Source organism: Cavia porcellus, unplaced genomic scaffold (genome assembly GCF_034190915.1).
Source record: "Cavia porcellus strain 051 isolate PalLab524CR breed Dunkin Hartley unplaced genomic scaffold, mCavPor4.1 scaffold_22, whole genome shotgun sequence".
Classification (NCBI taxonomy): Eukaryota; Metazoa; Chordata; class Mammalia; order Rodentia; family Caviidae; genus Cavia; species Cavia porcellus.
In genome coordinates, this window is record NW_026947505.1 from 14,204,846 (window position 1) to 14,224,134 (window position 19,289).

At 38.4% G+C, this 19,289-nt stretch overlaps 1 protein-coding gene across 1 annotated transcript; it reads right to left on the bottom strand.

Annotated features, from left to right (window-relative positions):
* Positions 1 to 315: 315 nt before the first annotated feature.
* Positions 316 to 1,347, bottom strand: LOC100719263 (trace amine-associated receptor 7a-like). The gene has a single exon (XM_003460827.1). The coding sequence runs from the start codon at positions 1,345 to 1,347 to the stop codon at positions 316 to 318; it is 1,032 nt and encodes a 343-aa protein (XP_003460875.1).
* Positions 1,348 to 19,289: the final 17,942 nt, after the last annotated feature.

Sequence of the window (19,289 nt, forward strand, 5' to 3'; positions counted from 1 at the left end):
AACCAGGTAAATATAGCATAGGGCAGAGAATACCAAGCCCAAGGTCACAGGAAAAAATAGCTCTAAGGCGTGTTGCTTCATTACAATGAGATTTAACTTGAATTCAGCCAAAAGCCTGGGAGGCAATTTATGATGAGATTTGAATGGTAGGTTTATTACAGAACTTTGCACCTGAGTGTATGCTGGATTAGATCTGGGTCACAATTGAAATGGATTCAACTATCTTACATTAGGATCTTGCATGCTGATGAAATTTTCCTCTGTCCACAATGGGTCAACTGTGAACCTTTTCATTCCCCAATCTAAAACAACAACCTACTCATGATACAAGTTTATTGTGGAGGAATTCCCTCCAAACAGTTTCCCAGTGACTGTTAGTTTGATGGCTTTTCGAAACCAAGGATAAAAGAAAGCATAAATCAAGGGATTCATAGCCGAGTTGTAGTAAGCGATCCAAACTAATACTTCATACACGTATGTGGGTGTGATGAAACCCAGGAAGGCATCGATGAGGGAATCAATGAAGTACGGCAGCCATGAAATCAGAAAAGCTATCACTGCGATGCCCAGGGTTGTGGCTGCTTTTCTCTCCCTCCTGGCTACCCTGTCTTTGTAGCTGTCTGAAGATGTTGCAGTCTTATTGCTCAGATGTTCAATTTTTCTAGCCTGTTGCTTAGCTATAAGGAAGATCTTGGAATAAACACTTATCATCACAAGTGTAGGAATGAAAAATAGTAGAAAATTGACCAAGACCCAGTTTTGATTGACTGCCATCTGACAGCCTCCCACACAGGTGAGGGCACTCACTAATTCCTCCAGCCCAACTTCAGCGGCCCCTGTGTAAAAAACAGAAAAGCTATAGACAACAGCAAGCAGCCAGGAGAAGGCGATACACATGCCAGACACAGAAACAGTGAACCTGGTGGGATAGACCAGAGGGTCAGTGACAGCGATGTATCTATCAATCGAGATAAAGCACAAGTGGAAGATAGAGCAGTAACAGAAAGTGCCATCGAAACAAGTGTGAAATTTACAGAAACTGGCCCCAAAGTACCAGCAGCTCTCCACAGACCTGACCATGCTGAAGGGCATCACAGTCGTCCCCACCAAGAAGTCAGCACAGGCCAGAGAGGCGATCAGAAAGTTAGCTGGGGAGTGGAGCTGCTTGAAGTGGAGAATGGAAGTCATGACCAGCAGGTTTCCCAAGACAGCCAGCACAGCCCCAGAGCCAAAGACCAGGTAGAGGAGCAGGCGGGGGCCCGGGGAGTAGGGAGCTTTGACACAGGATCCGTTCACATTTTCATAGCACAGCTGGATGGCTGCAGAAGGGTTCAGGTCACTGATCATGAATCTGTTTTGATACCTGGGAATATTGTTGTCTCTTTGGCTTAGTATGCGATTACTGTTTTGAAAACCTTCAAAAGATGATGAAAAATTTAGGTCAGTTATTATGAGTGTAGTTGACCTTTGTTCTTTATATCCATAAATCCTTATTCTCATATTTAGAACATATTTTTAATATTCTCATGTAGTTAAACTATTGCATTTCTAATATATACCCAAGTTTTTCAAGATTATGTTAAATAATATTCATATATGCATATCTATTTTAAAAGCATTTCTCAACACGAAATCGCAAGTTCAATCTCCAGTACAAAAAGCAAAACAAAACAAAACAAGCAAACAAATAAACTAAAAAACATTTCCCCATCATTGTACCTGAGAAGTGTCTTCAAATGCAATGGTGTCCTTTCTGAGGGAGCTTTTATTAGCATTCTTATCCTAATTAACAAAGCAGATGACTGCCCTAAACACTCTGTTTCCTCAGGGAAGTAAGTAGTGTAATTACTACCAATTCCTAAGTTGCTAAGATTGAATCCCATAGTGCAGTGAGAGATAAGTAAAGAACTTTTACATAACTGCTGTTTATGCCACAGCCCAGTCTATGTCCCTGATATCTGCTGATGCCACCTGTCATTTTTGTAAGTTGAAATTGGAAATACTATCTGTCATCATAAACCTTTGTCTAATAATCTCAAGACCAAAGTGTTCAAGCTTATTATTTTTTTGGAGATCATCTTTTCATACTGTGAGAATTATTTAATATTCTCTTACCAGTGGTCACTAATACTCTTGCATGGAAGTTGGACATTTCTTCCTGCTCTGATCTGTGTTACAGAACTACAACGAAGTCATGTAGTAATACCTGGTATTTCTGATTAATCCTAATTCCAGGTTTAAAGAGTGAGAGAATGAACATGTTTCCTCATGGAGCTAAAAGAAAGAAGAATTTGGAAATGGAAGTAATATCTAAATTTTGTTTCCTGGCTGGAAATTTTCTATAATTTGACTTTTGGATATCAGGATAAAATTTATTAAATTAAAATTCCTAATTTTAATATTCTATACTGTAGGATATAAAATTATTTTCATTTTTGTCAAATGAACATGGTGATTCTTTTCAGTTTAGTCAATGCAACATGCAGTATTTTAACACTTTACAACTTTAAAGAGCTAAAAATGTAACATATTGAAATACATTTATGGAACTACAAAGGAAATAAATACATTTTCATAGTCACACCAGTGATTTTCTATTCCTCATTTATTTGTAAATTTTCCACTTTAGTATGAGAGATGTTTTCTTTTTATCTTGGATTTTCAAGATTTAATTTATTAATCCATTTTTTATTGTCTGAATTTAAGATATAAAACTTGATGGTTTAATATCCATATCCAAAGTGTAGTGATTCCTACAAGTTGTTTCCTGTATCATCACCTTCCTTAGTTAATGCCTCCTTTCTCAGGGACTAGAGTATCTATGACCTACTTTCATTTTTAAAGTGCTAATAAATCTTTGGATGATGTAGCAAATATTTTTCCATGTTGTGTTGTATTTTAACTCTGTAAGTGAGGTTACTAAATCTGCATACAACCAAATGCAGCACAAAAGGAAATGATACTAAAGGAAACGATACTAAATAGCTAAAGATGATGAGTATTTGTAAAGTAATAAAAAAATTGAAGTTTCTAGTCAGTGCAATCGATCCTCTCAGTAAACTAAAGCAATAGTAATTTGGAGCCAGGAGGACCCTAATTAAAATCTGCCTCATTTACCTGGACTCTCCTCAGAAGCCCCCACTTACTGTCCAGAACCCTCCTGGACTAAGTTTCACTGGTGTCAGTTTCCTAAGACCCCCAGCCCTCCCTTCTGGCTCCTCACAGATCCTGAATTCGAAGCCTCCCCATACCCACCCTGCTGGGCTGACATGGAGCCCTGGCATCTGTTTCTTGTCCTCCCACCTGGCGCGTCACTCTTTTACTGTTTCCCAAGTTCCACAAGGGACTTGAGCTATGTGCTGGTTCATTCTGTGTCCATTGCACATTTTCTTCTTTATCTTGAGTGGAATGTCCCTCTTGTCCTCTTCTTCCAGACTCAGACCTGTGGACTAGTGTCCAGATGGGCTCTGTAACAACCTGTCACTCCTCTTCAGGAGAAGAAACACAGCTGGAACAGATTTTCCTGTCAGCCTCTCACACTTCTGACTACAGAAACAGAACCTGGGAGTCGAAGTAAATAAGAAGGTCATTTATCAAGAACAGATCTGGACAAAGGGAAAGGCTGGTTCCAGAAACCGCGTGCATAGGAAACCTAGTGAAGACTGAGGGAGTTTGCCAGTTCCTGTTTCTAGTGTCACTCATGTTCTGAACCACTGGCAAGTTCTGCTGTGCTGACTGCTGGTGTTTTGTGTTAGCTCACCTTTGCCTTCAGTCCCCAGTGTAGAGAGCCTTGTCCATGTGGTTCCTTAGCTTATGCAGCTCTGCAATCCTGGTAACAGAAGCTGCCAGTATTGATACTGGACTATCTCATACTCTTTGTCTTTCTCATCTGCCATCCCTCTACATTTTTGACCTTGACAATACAATTTGAAATATGTCAACCATGTTACCTATAAAATTGGTTTTTTTATGAAAACAATACATGACCATTTTCCTTAGCTCTTGCTGATACACAAAATTATCCTCAATATTTGTTACAAAAGAATTAAAAACTTTATTAGAAACCAGTAAGATTTGCATAATTTTGACTAGTGAATACACATGTAAACATAAGAAATAGGCATATTCAACATTATTCCAATGCTATTTAGTTGCATTCACAGAATATTCTATATGAGTTCCAAAATGATTTGAATGAATGCAGGCTGAGAGAACCAGGAGATCGGCCTCTGCCTGCCAAGTGCCGCCAATAGAAACACCCTTCTTCCATGTGCCCAGTGCAGGTCAAGGGAGACAGACATATCCACCTCTGCCTGCTGTGCACCGACACCAAAAGCCATGTCCTGCAGGTGGTTAGCATGGGCAGGGAGAACCAGCAGATCTGCCTTCAACCTCAGGGAGCTGCCAGTAGAGGACTTTTTCCTGCAGGCAGCCAGCAGGAGCAGGGACACACAGCCAGGTAAGCATAGGCCACCATTGGAAACCCTTGGTTCCCTCAGGCCACCATCACCTACTAACAGAATCAGACAAACACACTCCTATGTGTCTGCCACATGGGAGTACCAGTGTAGACACACAGGCTGAGAGAAGCAGCCCCACCTCCATGCACCCCTGATCATCAGCAAAGTCTCAGTGTAGCTGCACAGGTCTAGAGATGCCTGTTCCATGCCCTGCTATCTCCCTGTTAATCTGGAATTAGAGGAATCCACGTGCCTGTCTCATTTCCCTACAGTGCCTAGGGGTAGCTCACACCCCACAACCAGCTGGAAGGGAGGAAGCCAGGAGAATGTCAAGGTGAAGGAACAAAAGACAAACTGAGACCTCTAGCCCACATAGAATAAGTGTGGGAGATACAGTCATGGAAGAAAACAGAAGTCACACACCTGAAATCTCTGAGAGGATAGCAACTGACGTAATGAAAATTTCATGAGATTGTAAAAGAAGTCAAATCAGAAATAATGTCTCAGAAAAAAGATGAAATCACAAACATACTGAAAGAATTGTTCAGCAGTCTAAAGAAGATAGAGACAGTAAAGAGGACCATAGCAAAATGATGGAAAGCTTGAATGAATGTGGAAAAGAATTACATGCATGAAACAGATTCAGGGAGATGCAAGAAATTAAAAATTCAATTGAAAGCTGGGAAAACCACTTGAAAAAGACTGAAGATAAGACTTTCAAATCTTGAAAACAGGATTTCAGCTAGTTATCATGAAAGGAAAGATCTCTTAAAACTAACAATCAGGAAATAACAACTCAACAGCTGCAAGATGATGCAAAGAAGCGCAATTTAAAAGTGATAGGTGTAGGTAAAGAAGTAGGGATAACACAAATGAAATTAAAAGGCTATTTACAGATGTAATAGAAGAAAACTTCCCAAACATGGGAAATGGATCTGGCATGCAGATAAATGAGGCATATAGGACTCCAACTAGCCATACCAAAGGAAATTTACACCCCGACATATACATATCAAGATCTCAGGAATTCAGCACAAAAATAGAATATTAAAAGCTTTTATAGAAAAGAGATAGATCACCTATAGAGGAAGAACAATCAGAATCACAGTAGATCTATCAACACAAATCGTCAAATTAAGAAGAGTTTGGAGTGAGGTGTTTCAAACTCTGAAAGACAACAACTTTCAACCCAGATTGATCTACCCTGCAAAATTATCTTTTAAAATTGATGGAAAAAATAAGATACTTCCACGAAAAAGAACAACTGAAGGAATTCATGACTACCAAACCAACCCTAACGATAGTGCTAAAAGTTATTCTAAAGAGAGATAAAGCTGACCATGGTTCCAGGAACAGCAGCAGAAGATGGTTACCACACAAGACAGGCAATTGAATGAAGGGGAAAAGTGGAGGACCAACAAAAGGAGGATAGTAAGGCAGAGACAAGCCAAGGTATGCTGGTTGTAGCCATTAATGTAGATGGCCTCAGGTCAGCAATAAAAAAAAACACAGGGAGAGTGGATCAAGAAACAAGATCCATCAATACAGTGTTCACAAGAAACACATTTAATCGGAAAGAAAATTCATGGACTGAAAATCAAAGGAGAGAAAACAATTGTTTTATGTGACAGGACACCCAAAAAAAAAAAAAAAAAAAAAAAAAAAGAAGCAAGAGTAACTTGTTCATCAACCACGGAATGGATAATAAGAAAGATATGGTATTTTCTTGCAGGGGAAAGCTACCCAACTATAAAGTAGAATAATATCAAGGCTTCTGTTGGTAAATGGATGCAACTGGAGATCATGTTCATGGTTGAAACAGTTCAAACTCATACTTGTGAACCCTAGCATAAGAAACAGAAGGTGTTAATTGAATTCAAAAGCAAAATAGTTCATGTAAGAGCAAAGAGAAAGAAATACCTGGGAGGGAAAGGTGAAAACTACTGTCAATTTCTTATTGTCTTATTTTGAACTCTTGCATTGTTTACACAATTTTGTTAGGTTTGGCTTTGTTCTGTCTTGTTTTGTTAGATTCTATGCTGTCAGACTGTAGGGGCAGATATTTTGAATACAATGGAATGCATTTTGGTAATCATGGTTTCCTATTATATTGCTTTGAAATCTTATAATTCTTTCACTTATTAGTTTGATTGGTTTTATTGTTTGCTTGATTTTACTATGTTTAAAGGTATGAACAGCTATTTTGAAGAAAAAAAGAAATTATGGTAGTCATTGCTGATTTACTATCATCTTGTTTTGAAGTCCTCCCATGCTTTTGTTCTTCTATTTTGATTAGTTCTATCCTGTTGTGGTTTATTTGATTTTATTATGTGTGATGGTATATATAAGTCGTTTGACAAAAATGAGATATTTTAGTAGCCATTGTTTATATCCTGTTATTTGGTTTTGAAGTCCTGTAACACTTTCTTTTGAATGGGTTTATGATATATTTTTATGTTTGATATTAATGTGTGTAAAGGTATGCTCAACTATTTTGAAGAAAAGAGACATTATGGTAGCTACTGTTGATGTCCGGTTGTCTGATTGTGAAATGCTGTGTTGCTTGCATTATTCTGTTCTGATTTGCTTTGTTCTGTTCTCTTTTGTTTTATTATCTTTAAAATTAAAAATAAAAAAACCACCAACATGATTTTACTGAATCAACAGTATCAAATATTCCAGAAAGTAAAATATAAAATTATACCTTACATTTTTATACTCTTAGAAACTGCCCAGGAAAAAAGACAAAGACTTCAATGAAGAAGAAGGAGGTGGCAGGTGGCACTCTGTCTAATTCCATGCTCACTGCATGGAAGGAGGGGCTTGAACCTGCAGAAAGACGGTGAAAACTGGCAAACCCATTCCCTTGTATGCAAAAGCACACCAGAGGAACGGCACAGTCAATGCAGTGAAGTACAGTGTCCGGTGAATTATTCAGGTTCAGATGTCCACCAGGAGAAGGTGATTGGATAGTGGTAATCTAGGCAATGGACCAACTGAGCTCAGAACTCAGAGCAACTTCAGGCCAGCTCAATCAAGTGAGTCTTGGTGACAGCGTCAGGGAGGCAGGTTCACAATGACAAGGTGCTGGATTCAAGTCAGCAGGAGGCATATGGACTGTTGTAGGCTGAACACAGCTTGTTCATGCTCACAGCTAGACATCAGCCTGAATTGCAATGGAATTAAATGTTCAGGCTTGTGGGGATTACCTACTACTCTGTCATAAAGGTATGACCAAACTTTGTGGGATTAATAAGTTCAGATCTGGACTCTGCCTTCCCACTTTATCTAGCAGTGACAGCAAGGACATACCTTGAAGTCGACATTTTATTTTTTTCTTTTCTTTGTCTTTTCCTTTTTTTTTTTTTATTCATTGTTCTTTTTATATAAGTGTGAACATGGTTTCTAGATCTTTTTTGTTGTTTTGTTCTGTTTTTTCTTTTATTTCTTCCTTTCCCCTTTCCCTCTTAGCTTTTTGCTACTTGCCCAAGGTTTCCATGATCTTTCTTTGTCCTCTTGCCTTGATTTTAATCTCCTTCTTTTCTGGTATTTCTCTATTTTTTCCCTGTGGCACTTTTACAATTTTTTCTTTAGAGTCAACAGTCATTTTGAAGGTTTATTTATCGCATACAATTTTATAGTTCATTTTACATTTTGTTATACAACCACAAATCTATTCCATACAGTTAAGGGTGGAAAATTAATATTTATCACCATTTGTCATTTTGTAGGCTGTGTTAGATGTGAGTATTATTGCTGTTTATACCCAGTTTGCCAAGGCTACATAATTGTAATCAGATGTTTTTCCTGGTATACCAAGACTGAGATTGCTGAAGGTTCATAAACAATACTACATAGGCCAATGTCAAAGAACCAGTGGCTGGTTCAGGTAGGAAGCAACTTCTCATCTCCAATGTATTAAAGAGGTATGATCTTGCAATGGACTCAAAGTCCAAACAGAGCCTAACCTGGAAGACTTCTCTGTAAAGTAGTCATATCCTAAGAGTTCTAAACATTAGTAATAAAGCTGCTCACCATAAGCAATTTACAAACATCCCCCATGGCTTAAATTTTTAAAAATAGAAAGTGAGAAGACACTTAAAATGTAACCCCAGACTTCCAAATCAGCAAAGGCATAAAAAAAGGACCTATAAAGGAAAATCCATCAGAATCACAGCAGATTTCTCAACACAAACCCTGAAGTCAAGGAGACCTTGGATTCAGGTATTCAAACCCTAAATCAAAACAACCCCAAACCAGATTGATGTATACCTAAAATTGATAAGGAAGTAAGATACTTCCATAATAAAGAACACCTGAGGAAATTCATGAACATCAAACTAGCACTCCAAAATGTTCTGAAGAATACTCTAAAAGAAAGAGATAACAAGGATTACAACTCCATGAACACCAATGGAATAAATTCACCAGACAAGGTAAACAATTAAAAGGTCAGTGGGGGAGGGAGCCAACAACAGGAAGGTAAAATAACAAGAATGTGTCAATACATATTAGTTTTAACCACCAATGTTATTGGTCTCAATTCAAACAAAAGAAACAGTACAATAAATCAAGAAGCAAGATTCAACAATGTGCAATATACAAGAAATACATTTGATCCAAAACAAAATTCATAGATTAAAAGTCAAAAGATGGAAAATGATATTGCATGACTCAGGATCCCAGAAATAAGTAAGGGCAACCATTCTACTTGCAGACAAAGTGAATTTCAAATCAAGACTGACTGAGAGAGCCAGAGAAGTTCACTATATCCTTGTAAAAGGAAAAATCCAAGAGGAAGAAATAAAAATCATAAATATACATGTACCAAATACCAGTGTACCAATTGTATAAATTATTAAAGGACATGGAACAACAAATAAATAGTAATTAATACAGTTGTATTGGGGGACCTCAAAACCCCCACTGTCACAATCAGACAGATAAACAAGACAAAAAAATCAACAATGAAATACAACACCTGATCCAAACCTGTGAACAAATAGACATCTAAAAAGAGTTCCACCACACAGCTCTGGAATATATATTCTTCAGAGCTGCACATGGATGTTCTCCAAAATAGACCACATACTATCTCATAGAACATGCTTAAATAAGTGCAAGGGAATTGGAAGTATCCCATACATACTATCAAAAATTTGTGCCATGAAATTTGAAATCACTGACAAAAGAACCACAAGAATTTTATAAACACACAGAAATTAAATAACATTCTTCTGAGCAATCTATTGATCACAGAATAAATTAAAATAGAAATTAGACAGTTTCTAAAATTAAATGATAATGCCAACACAATATACTGGAACTTATGGAACACAATTAAAGCAGTCCTATGACAGAAGTTTAATTGGTAATACACATAACAGGAAAAAAGACCTAGCACAAATAAACAACTTAATGTTGAATCTCAATTTTTTAGAAAAAGAACGACAAGTCAGACCCAAACCTCTTATCCGGGAAAAAATTATAAAGATTGAGCACAAATTAATGCAGAAAAAACATATGAATTAATTTTAAAAAGTTGATTCTTCAAAAGATTAAATAAAATTGACAAACCCTATTCAACCTTATCAAATTGTTAAAGAAAAGACTAAGATTCATGCAATTTGGAACAAGAATGGCTAAATCAATATGAAGTCCTGCAGAAATCCAGAAGATCATCAACATCTACTTCAAGAACCTGTATTCCAATAAAATGGAAAACACAGAAGAAATGGACAGATTCCTATATGCATATGAATTGTCAGAGATGAATCAAGAGATTCTAAATGAATTCTAAATAACCTATATGAGGCAGTGACATTGAAGATGGAATTTTAAAACTTACAAGCAAAGAAATGACAGTGTAGTGTTTCTGTAAACAAAGAGAAAATAAAAGGACATACACACCAAGAGTCAGCAAGATGGCTACTGTCTGGCGAGCATAAGCAACCAGCTTTTATTGAGATAAAGAATAAAGAAACTCATATGGTTAACGTTTGGATTATATAACTTGTTTGCTTCTTTTTCTTATTGGACTTCATGCTCTTTTTTTAAGGGTATGTTTCAAGGGTTGCACTTTCTACCAAGACACTGTCAACCTGATGTATCAAGGACAAAATGGAGTCAGTAAGGCTCTCCACAGACCTGACCATGCTGAAGGACATCACGGTCGTCCCCACCAAGAAGTCAACGCAGGCCAGGGAGGCGACCAGAAAGTTGGCTGGGGAGTGGAGCTGCTTGAAGTGGAGAATGGAAATGATGACCAGTAGGTTTCCCCAGACAGCCACTACAGCCCCAGAGCCGAAGACCAGGTAGAGGAGCAGGCGGGGGCCTGGGGAGTGGGGAGTCTTGACACAGGATCTGTTCACATTTTCATAGCACAGCTGGATGGCTGCAGGAAGGGTCAGGTCACAAGCACTCATGATTGTCTTTTGGTGCCTGAGAAAATTGTCAGTTTCTGTGGCCAATTGTGTAATTCCCATCTTCAGTTATCTTCTTATGTGAAATACTCAGTAATCGCAAATAGAGTTTTTCCTTTTCCTTTGTACCCTATTCCTATATTTAAGAGTTAATTAATGTCCTCATCCCATTAAAATGACTTCCTTCATAGTATACAACTAATCCACATGTAATACCAAGGACAATGCTGTGCATTTCTCTTTTCAAAATATTTGTGCTCATTATCTACTTCACCACATCTGAGCCATATTTGTCTTCAAAAGGAATGATCTGTTTCTGATGCATGTTTGATTGCTCTCTTTTATTAGGGTTTTTAATCCTAATTAAACAAAACTAGGACAATGCCCCAAATGCTTTGTTTCCCTTAGGAAAGCGGTTAGTTTTTGCAAGTATGCGAAGCTTTTAAGATCCAATCCCTGGAGTGCCAGCTGAGGTGAGTGAGGAGCTTGTCTATAACCCTTGTGTTTACACAACAAGCAGTTTATGCTCTGCTAAGTTGCTGTTGACACTTAACGTTCCACAATACAGTAACTGAAATAATAGCTATTCTGCACAACCTTTGCTCAGAATTTGAAAGTGATATTTCTTGTTCTCATTCTTGAGAATTGTTCAGTAATGGCTTTCTTAATGACTTTCAGTGACCAGCCTTTAGTGTTTTGCACTTTCAAAATTGTTTGTGTTAAAGGAATAAAATGCAGTCATGTTGCAATATCTAGAATATTGCAGGTTTCAGTTTATACTTCTGATTCAGTAAACTATGAGAGTAGACTACAAGGTGTTTTCTTCATGGACTCTAACAGGAAATTAAGCAAAAATAAAGTTTGATCGTTTTAAGGGTTTTTGCTTTGTTTGTTTTCATTAGTAATCATAGGAAACACTCAAGGAAATGTGTAAACAATTATCAGAATTGGAATCTTCAGAATTTCTAATATGTGACTACTTTAAGTTTGACAAATTTCCTTTACCCCTTAGAACTCTAGGAAAAACTCATTTTAGACTTCCATAAAATTTTTCTGATGAATGATTGCTGGATATAATTTAAAGTCAGCTTTTTAAAATTGAGAGATTATTTCTACCTTGAAAGAGTTCACCTTTAATGCCAGACACTGGATAATGTAACTTTCAAGCATATCATTCCCTTTTATCAATATAGCATATTGGTATATTTTTAATATTTGCCATTTTGTGAATCACAAGAAAGTGATATGTTTTGATTCTCATTTATGGAAAGGCAAAAAAATTAATACATTTTCTTAGTCGTATTTGTAATATGTTTTTATCTAATTCCAAACTCTCTATTTTATCAATGGCTTTCTATTTTGCATTTTGCGAAACACTTTGTCAATTGTTTTTATTTGTAAATTCAAGATGTATAAAACGATGCTCTAAAATATATATCCAAAGTGACTCTTATAAGTAATAATTTAGTATACTCGTTACCTTCCCTAGTTAATATTTTCCATTTCTTTGTGACCAGAATATTTAATGTCCACTTGTATTTTTAAGTTATATTTGTACAGTAAGGCCCCAATTTACAATTGATTTCTGTTCTGGGAGAATGTACGCAAACTGGATTCATCTGTAATCCAAAACAGTGACTCTTTTAAACAGGACACCTGTGATTCTTACACAGCTCTGTTGTGAAACTTGGCACCTTGAATGCTTGTCCACGTGGTACTTACGAACTTCGCTTCTATGAATACATCTCATGTTACTGGTTCCTTTCAGTCTTGCAAAAGACACTGCAGGGCTGTTTACCTACAAAAGCAACACAAATTTCTACAGTGGAGTATATTGAATAATCAGCTAAAGGAAATGAGTTAGTGCTGGAAAGGAAAATTGTGGGCATCTTCCTCATTTGAATTAATCCTACCAGCTGACTAAAGCAACAGCAATCAGAGGAAAGCAACGGCCTGACTTAGCACTTTTCCCTAAGCCCCGGGCAGCTCTGATTTGGTTTTGGTCCATCTGTGTTCTGTCACATTCTCTTGTCCTGAGCTGAGTGTCCCTCTGGTCCTCCTCTGCTAAACTCAAGGTAGAAGGACCAGTATCCAGACACAGGTTGTTCACTGCACATGTGCCCACTCCTTCCCAGGAGAAAAACTGCATTTTCCACATGTTAGCTCACCTGTCTCTTCAGTCCCCATGGTCAGTGTGGAGCCAGCTCAGCGTGGCTCACTTGACTCCACAGCCTCAGGAATCTGGTGACAGACGCTTCTGCAATGATACTGGACTCTCTCCTTCTCTTGTTCTTCCAGCTTCAGGGCAGGGCAGCCTGGCGGACTTATAAATGACACATGTAATGGTTTTCCTGAGATCTCTTAAATTGAAACCCACAGTACAACCCATGGTGACATGTGCAGAGTTGATCATCTTGGCAGCTGCCCTTACCCAGTGGATGGTGTGAACTGACATGTAAATTCTCTTGGTCTGTTCCCAATTAGAGGGGACAACTCTAAGGTCTGCGTCAGGGTCCCTGCCAGAGTATCCTCTCCACGCTACTGTAGCCCAGCACACTGCCTGCTTCCCCTCCCAGGTCTCCTTCTCCCTCCCCAAACCCCCTTGCAGCCTTGTGAGAAGTGAGCCTCCTCTCTTGGAGTTCATGCCCCAGCCACATGTCTCTGCACCCTGTGGCTAGAGCTGAGGTTTTGTGCTCAGCCTCCTCTCTATAGCTAGGGAAAGAGTAAACTGAAAAGAACCCTAAGGTCAGAGACTGGGGATCTGAAATATGTGCTGCTTGGCTTTCTAATGCCTTTCCCAGCAGAAAGAAGCCCCAAACACCTCACTTTGCTTATGTCTCCTTTTAAATTTCCTTTTTTTTTTTTTTTTTTTTTTTTTTTTTTTTTTTTGGTCTTTTTCATTTTTATCGGTACCGGGGACCGAACTCACAACTGCCTGCTTGCAAGGCAGGTGCTTATGCCGCTGAGCTAAATCCCCAGCCCCTCCTTTTAAATTTCTTTTGCCAAGCACCTCATTTCTCTTCCAAACACTCTCCACGATTCTCTGATATTTCTGAAGTTGATGCTGACACAAGAGGACACATCACTGTCACTCTCCACCTGTCCTCAGGACCCGTTTCAACCAAGTCACGGCCAGGTCCGTCTGAGTAGGACTCAATCACCCTGGAGTTCAGGTCTCCACAGCATGAGGCCTCTGAGGAGACAGGGGAACCACTGGAATCCTAGACAGGAAGCTCTCAGGTCACATCCCAAGGCTCTGTGCTAACTGCAACTGCCACACATTAATATTAGATTTACTTTCTACAGAAATATTTCTTATCCACTCTTTGCTCACTGAACTGTCAAACTTCTATTCTTAGAGCTCATTCCTCTTGTAAGAAATACTTGAACTTGAAGTGATGGCACAGGCCAGAACTTGGGAGGATGATGTAGGAGAATTAATGGGCTCAAGGCCAATGTAACCTACATAGTGACATTTAACCTAAAAAAAAGAAAAAGAAAAAGAAAAAGAAATACTTGAGTTAATACTTGCTGGGTACAGGAAGGGAACTGGATCTCAGGAAATACTGTTGGCAGCTTCTACAGTCTCTGAATACTGCACATAATTAATATACAAGAATGAAAAAGTTGGAGAATCTTAAAATCCTGCAGCAAAACAAGATCAAAATACTTCAAAAGCAGTAAGATGTACCATTCAGTTTAATCACTCTAAGTTAACATTTCCAGTATATACCAATACTGCTACAGTTTTAACTCACTGTGTAAAACAGATTATAAGAAAAATGTGTTTAAGGAAACAAAGCTAAATTTATTATCTACTGAGAATGAAGATATTTAAAATATACTATAAATTTTAATGTAATATTACCACAAACATTTGAATTTTATAATTAACTTACAAAGTAAATTCCCCTTGTCAAACATAAAAACAGGACTTTCCTCACCTGTGTATTTCCCTTCATCAGTCTAAGATTTATTAATTCTTAGAATTATCAATGCCAATCATATCCAGTTGCTTCATGTTAGTATCATAATCTATTTTCATGATGCTTGAGATTTTGACAGGAAAACAATCTTGACCCAAGTGTGTGGAGAAATGGATCTGTGACTTCAGATTCCCATAAGCATAAGGGGAGGAAGACAATGCTCATGTTGGTTCAAAAGCACAAGAACGATCATCAGAAAAGGATCTCCTAAAACTGGATTAAACAAAATGCTGCTTCAAAGTTTGTGGGATTTCAAGTACTTGAATCAAATTTTGACGGAGGAACCTAGGAAAACTTATGCTATGATTCTGATAACTCGAAGAGGATTTACAAGCCAACATTTGTTCTTGCGTCAGCTGAAGGTGTTTGAGTCTTTTCTGTATTTCACCTTCAATTTGCAAAAGTGAGTGACTTGAAGACGAATGTACAATGACATTCCACTAACTGGACCATCTCTCCGGTGACTGAGCGTGTGGAAGACTGCTCATGTGATAAGGATGCTCTGTGCTCTAGGCAGTTCCCAGGTTTAGAAGACAGATAGTAAGAGAAAGGGGGAGTAGAGTTTTACACCTTGTCTTGTGGAGTAGAGCCTGATGGGAGCTAAAGCAGAATAGAGGATGAGGTGTTAATGTAAATTAAGAGCAGTGGGCATTTTTCATGCATAATCAACTTGAGTAAAAGTCAAGCAGTTCTGCAAGGTAATGAATAAATCAGGTAGTTCTCAATTCAGTCCATATTTCACTTGCAATTGAAAATTGTTTCTTGCAGATGTAAATTACTGCCTAGAAAGTACAATATTAGGTGATACAGAATATGAAATTTTGTTTACTCTAAACCTACAAAGATTCTGTAGCAAATATAACTTCATGTTTTTGTTGCTTCTCAGCCATAATTTATACTCTGCAATCACAGCGAGAGTTGAAAATTTCAGTTTTGTTCAATGTCTATTTACAACTTAAGTCCTTATCTAGGAGAGTATCCATGAGCTCCTCACTACCTCCAGGAGCGAGTTGTAGGCTTAGGAGACTTGGGTTAGCAAAGGTGAAATGTCTGCTTCCTTACCGCACACCCTCCCCTCAATTTTGTTTCTATTCCATAGGGAGAGGAAGAGGAAGAAGGACAGGGGGAAGGAATTTCAAACCTAATTTGGTCTTCACGTAGTCCTTGCCTGGTGGAATTGTCCTTTCAGTACTTGGCATAGGAAACAAGTAGGTGCTGATGAGGACAGTCCTTGCAGCAATCTCTGTAGCAGCATCCACTTCCAACTAACATGAAGCAAACGTTTGACTGCTCAATGTGGTTTTGACTTTTTCCCACCTTCTCCCCAACTTGTGTTGATGCAACACAGACTCTAGAAGCACCCTTAATGGGAACCTGTAGGATTGGCCAAGTTATTATTATTTTTTTAATTGTACTGGGAATTGAACTCAGGACGTTGTGCTTGCCACTGAGCTATGTGCTCGGCTCCTGGACCAGTCAAGTCTTTCCTTTTACCTCTTCTCTAGGCTGAGAAAGACATATATCTTTGGTGTCTGTGTCATTGACACTGTAAGCTCTTCCCACTGAACAATATGCTCTCCTTTCATGGCACTCTCCACTCTTGCCTTTTTTCTACTTAAAATGAGAACATTCTCATTTTAATGAGAATATTCCCTAAGGACGTTTATTAAGGCCTAAAACGAGTCATTTATATCTTCTTCAAAGACATCATCCCTTGGAAAATATCACCCTAGATACAAGTCCCACACTGTTTCATTTCATGGAAACATTTTAGATAGGGGTGAAAAGGAGTCCACTGAATCGGCTCACTCGCATTAAGGGTCTGTGCAGGGGGGCGGGCTTCTCACCAAGAATACATGATTCTCACCGCTGAACCCAGGTTTGAGGGCTGCCACAAGTGAGTGTTGCTCATCAAGGCTGTGACACTGCTTGATATGACAAAAACTTTTTTTCCCTACTTATATTCTCTTTATTGTATTCTATTTTGGACTGGATACTACGAGGACTAGAGAACAAAGGGAGAGAAGTGAGAAAAATATGAAAGATAGTACACCTCTCCTTTATGTAAATCCCATTACCTAGGCCTGGATGGCATGGGCAGGAAAAATACAGTGCTAAACTGTGTAAGACTTCTGTGTTTTAATCTTAAATAGAAATTGCGGGAAATCTATGAAATTTTCGCAAAGAGTTGCTGTATCTGAGACAGGGAGGCTCAATAGAGCAGATTTACATGAAGGAAGAGATAAAGTGGTCCAGCCATGCACTGTTTATGAAGTATGGAAGTTAGTCCATCCCACGCTAATGGTATATATGACATGTCAAGCTTCACAGTACAGCCAGAGGGAAGAATGAATTTTTTGACACTAGACTTCTGGTCCTGAACCTTGACTTAATAATTTGAAGGCTACTTTGTACCACACTATCATACATTTTGAGATATCACCTATTATTAGAAAGTAAATAAATGATATTCTAGTAGTATGATATATAATCTTAAATTTTTCTTTTTTGTCTATGCTCTCAGTGAGAAAATGTATTATTGAGGTACCACACAAGTTGTGATCACTTGACTTTGAAGTCAGTATTCTGATTCTGTTTTCAAGCACTACAATAGTAGTAGAAGATGTGGGCAATGTCCAATCAGAATTTTCACTATCTTGAGAGCTAAACCAAGACCTTGAGATGCCTTCCTTTGCTTTGTTTTGGGCAGTCAAATTCTGGATCCTAAAGTGGTTGTGGAGGTGCTGAGGTATTGAGAAAGAAGCCAGACGGCATGAGGTACTTATAAGCCACCCTTCAATAACTACTGAGTGTTTCACCATTTTGATAGTTGAGATGCAATGAATGGTTATGTACCATCTGAAAAATCAAGACAGTTGGGCATATAGTTTTATTGTAATATTCCTGAAATTTCCCAAAACAAATATCTGAAAATTGAGGGAAACAAGTCAATTTAAAAGGCCATTCAAACATACTGCCCAACACACATGTCTGCAACTGACCTTTAGTTTGCAGGAGTAAGTGGCTCAAACACATCTGCAAAGTGAGAGCCACTAATTAGACCATTTTTCCAGTGACTGAGCATGTGGAATATTTCTCATGTGACAATGGTGCCCTGTGCTCTAGGTACTTCCTAGTCTCACAAAACAGTTAACAAGAGAAAGGGGAGAGCAATGTTTTGTACCTTGTCTCTGGATTGGAGGCTGAAGGGAGCCAAAGTCAGCATGAGGTGAAGTGTTAAGGTAAATGAAGACTGGTAGGCATTTATCACACACAAACAAGGAGAGTAACAGTCAAGCAGTTCTGCGACATGATGAATAAATGGGTTAGTTCTCAAAGTACTCAGTGCATAATTCATTCACACTTGGAGATTGCTATTTAGAGAATCAGTTAATAGTCTACAAAATAATATTTATTGATAAATAATATGAAACCTTATTTACTCTGATCTTACAAAGACAGTAGCATATGTAGTTTCATGTTTTTGTTGCTTCTCATTATAATTCACACTATGAAAACACAGTGAGAGTTGAAAATTTCAGTTTTGTTCAGTGTCAGTTTACAACTTCAGTCCTTATCTAGGAGAATATCCATGAGCTCCTCACTACTCCCAGTAGCCAGTTGTAGGCTTAGAAGTCTTGGTTTAGGGAAGTTAAAATGTCTGCTTCTTTACTGCATATCCTCCCCTCAATTTTATTTCTATTCCACAGGGAAAAGAACAGGAAGAAGGACAAGAGGAAGCAATTTCAAAACAAATTGGTTTTCACACAGTCCTTACCTGGTGGAATTGTCCTTGCAGTACTTTGCATTGAAAACAAGGGGTGTTGATGAGGACAGCAATCCTTGGAGCAATTTCTGTAGCACCCTCCACTCACAGCTCACATGAAGCAAGCCTGTGATTACTAAGTGTTGTTTGATTTTTTGCAACCTCCTCCTAAACTCATGTGTGAGGCAGCACAGACTCTAAAGCACCTTAATGAGCAGCCTGCAGGATGGGCCAAGTTTTTTTTTAATGGTATCAGGAATTGAACTCAGGGCCTTGTGCTCAAGGGGCAGGTGCTTGTGCCACTGAGCTATATGCCCGGTCCCGGAACCAGCCAAGTCTTGCCTTCTCCTCTTCTAGGCTGGGAAAGACTTACATATCTTTGGTGTCTGTGTGACTGACATCATAAGCTCTTCCCACTGACAATACTCTCCAACAGTACCTTTTTTCTACTTAAAATGAGAGCAGGTATATTATTTTGTAGTGACATTCATTAGGGGCTAAATTTTGAGTCATCCATATCTTCTTCAAATATGTAATTCCTTGGACAATAGCACTCCATATTGTTTCATTTCAGGGAAAGATTTTAGATAGGGAGGGCAAAGGGGTCCGCTGGAACAGTTTGCTTGCATCAAGGTCTGTGCAGTGGGCAGGCTTC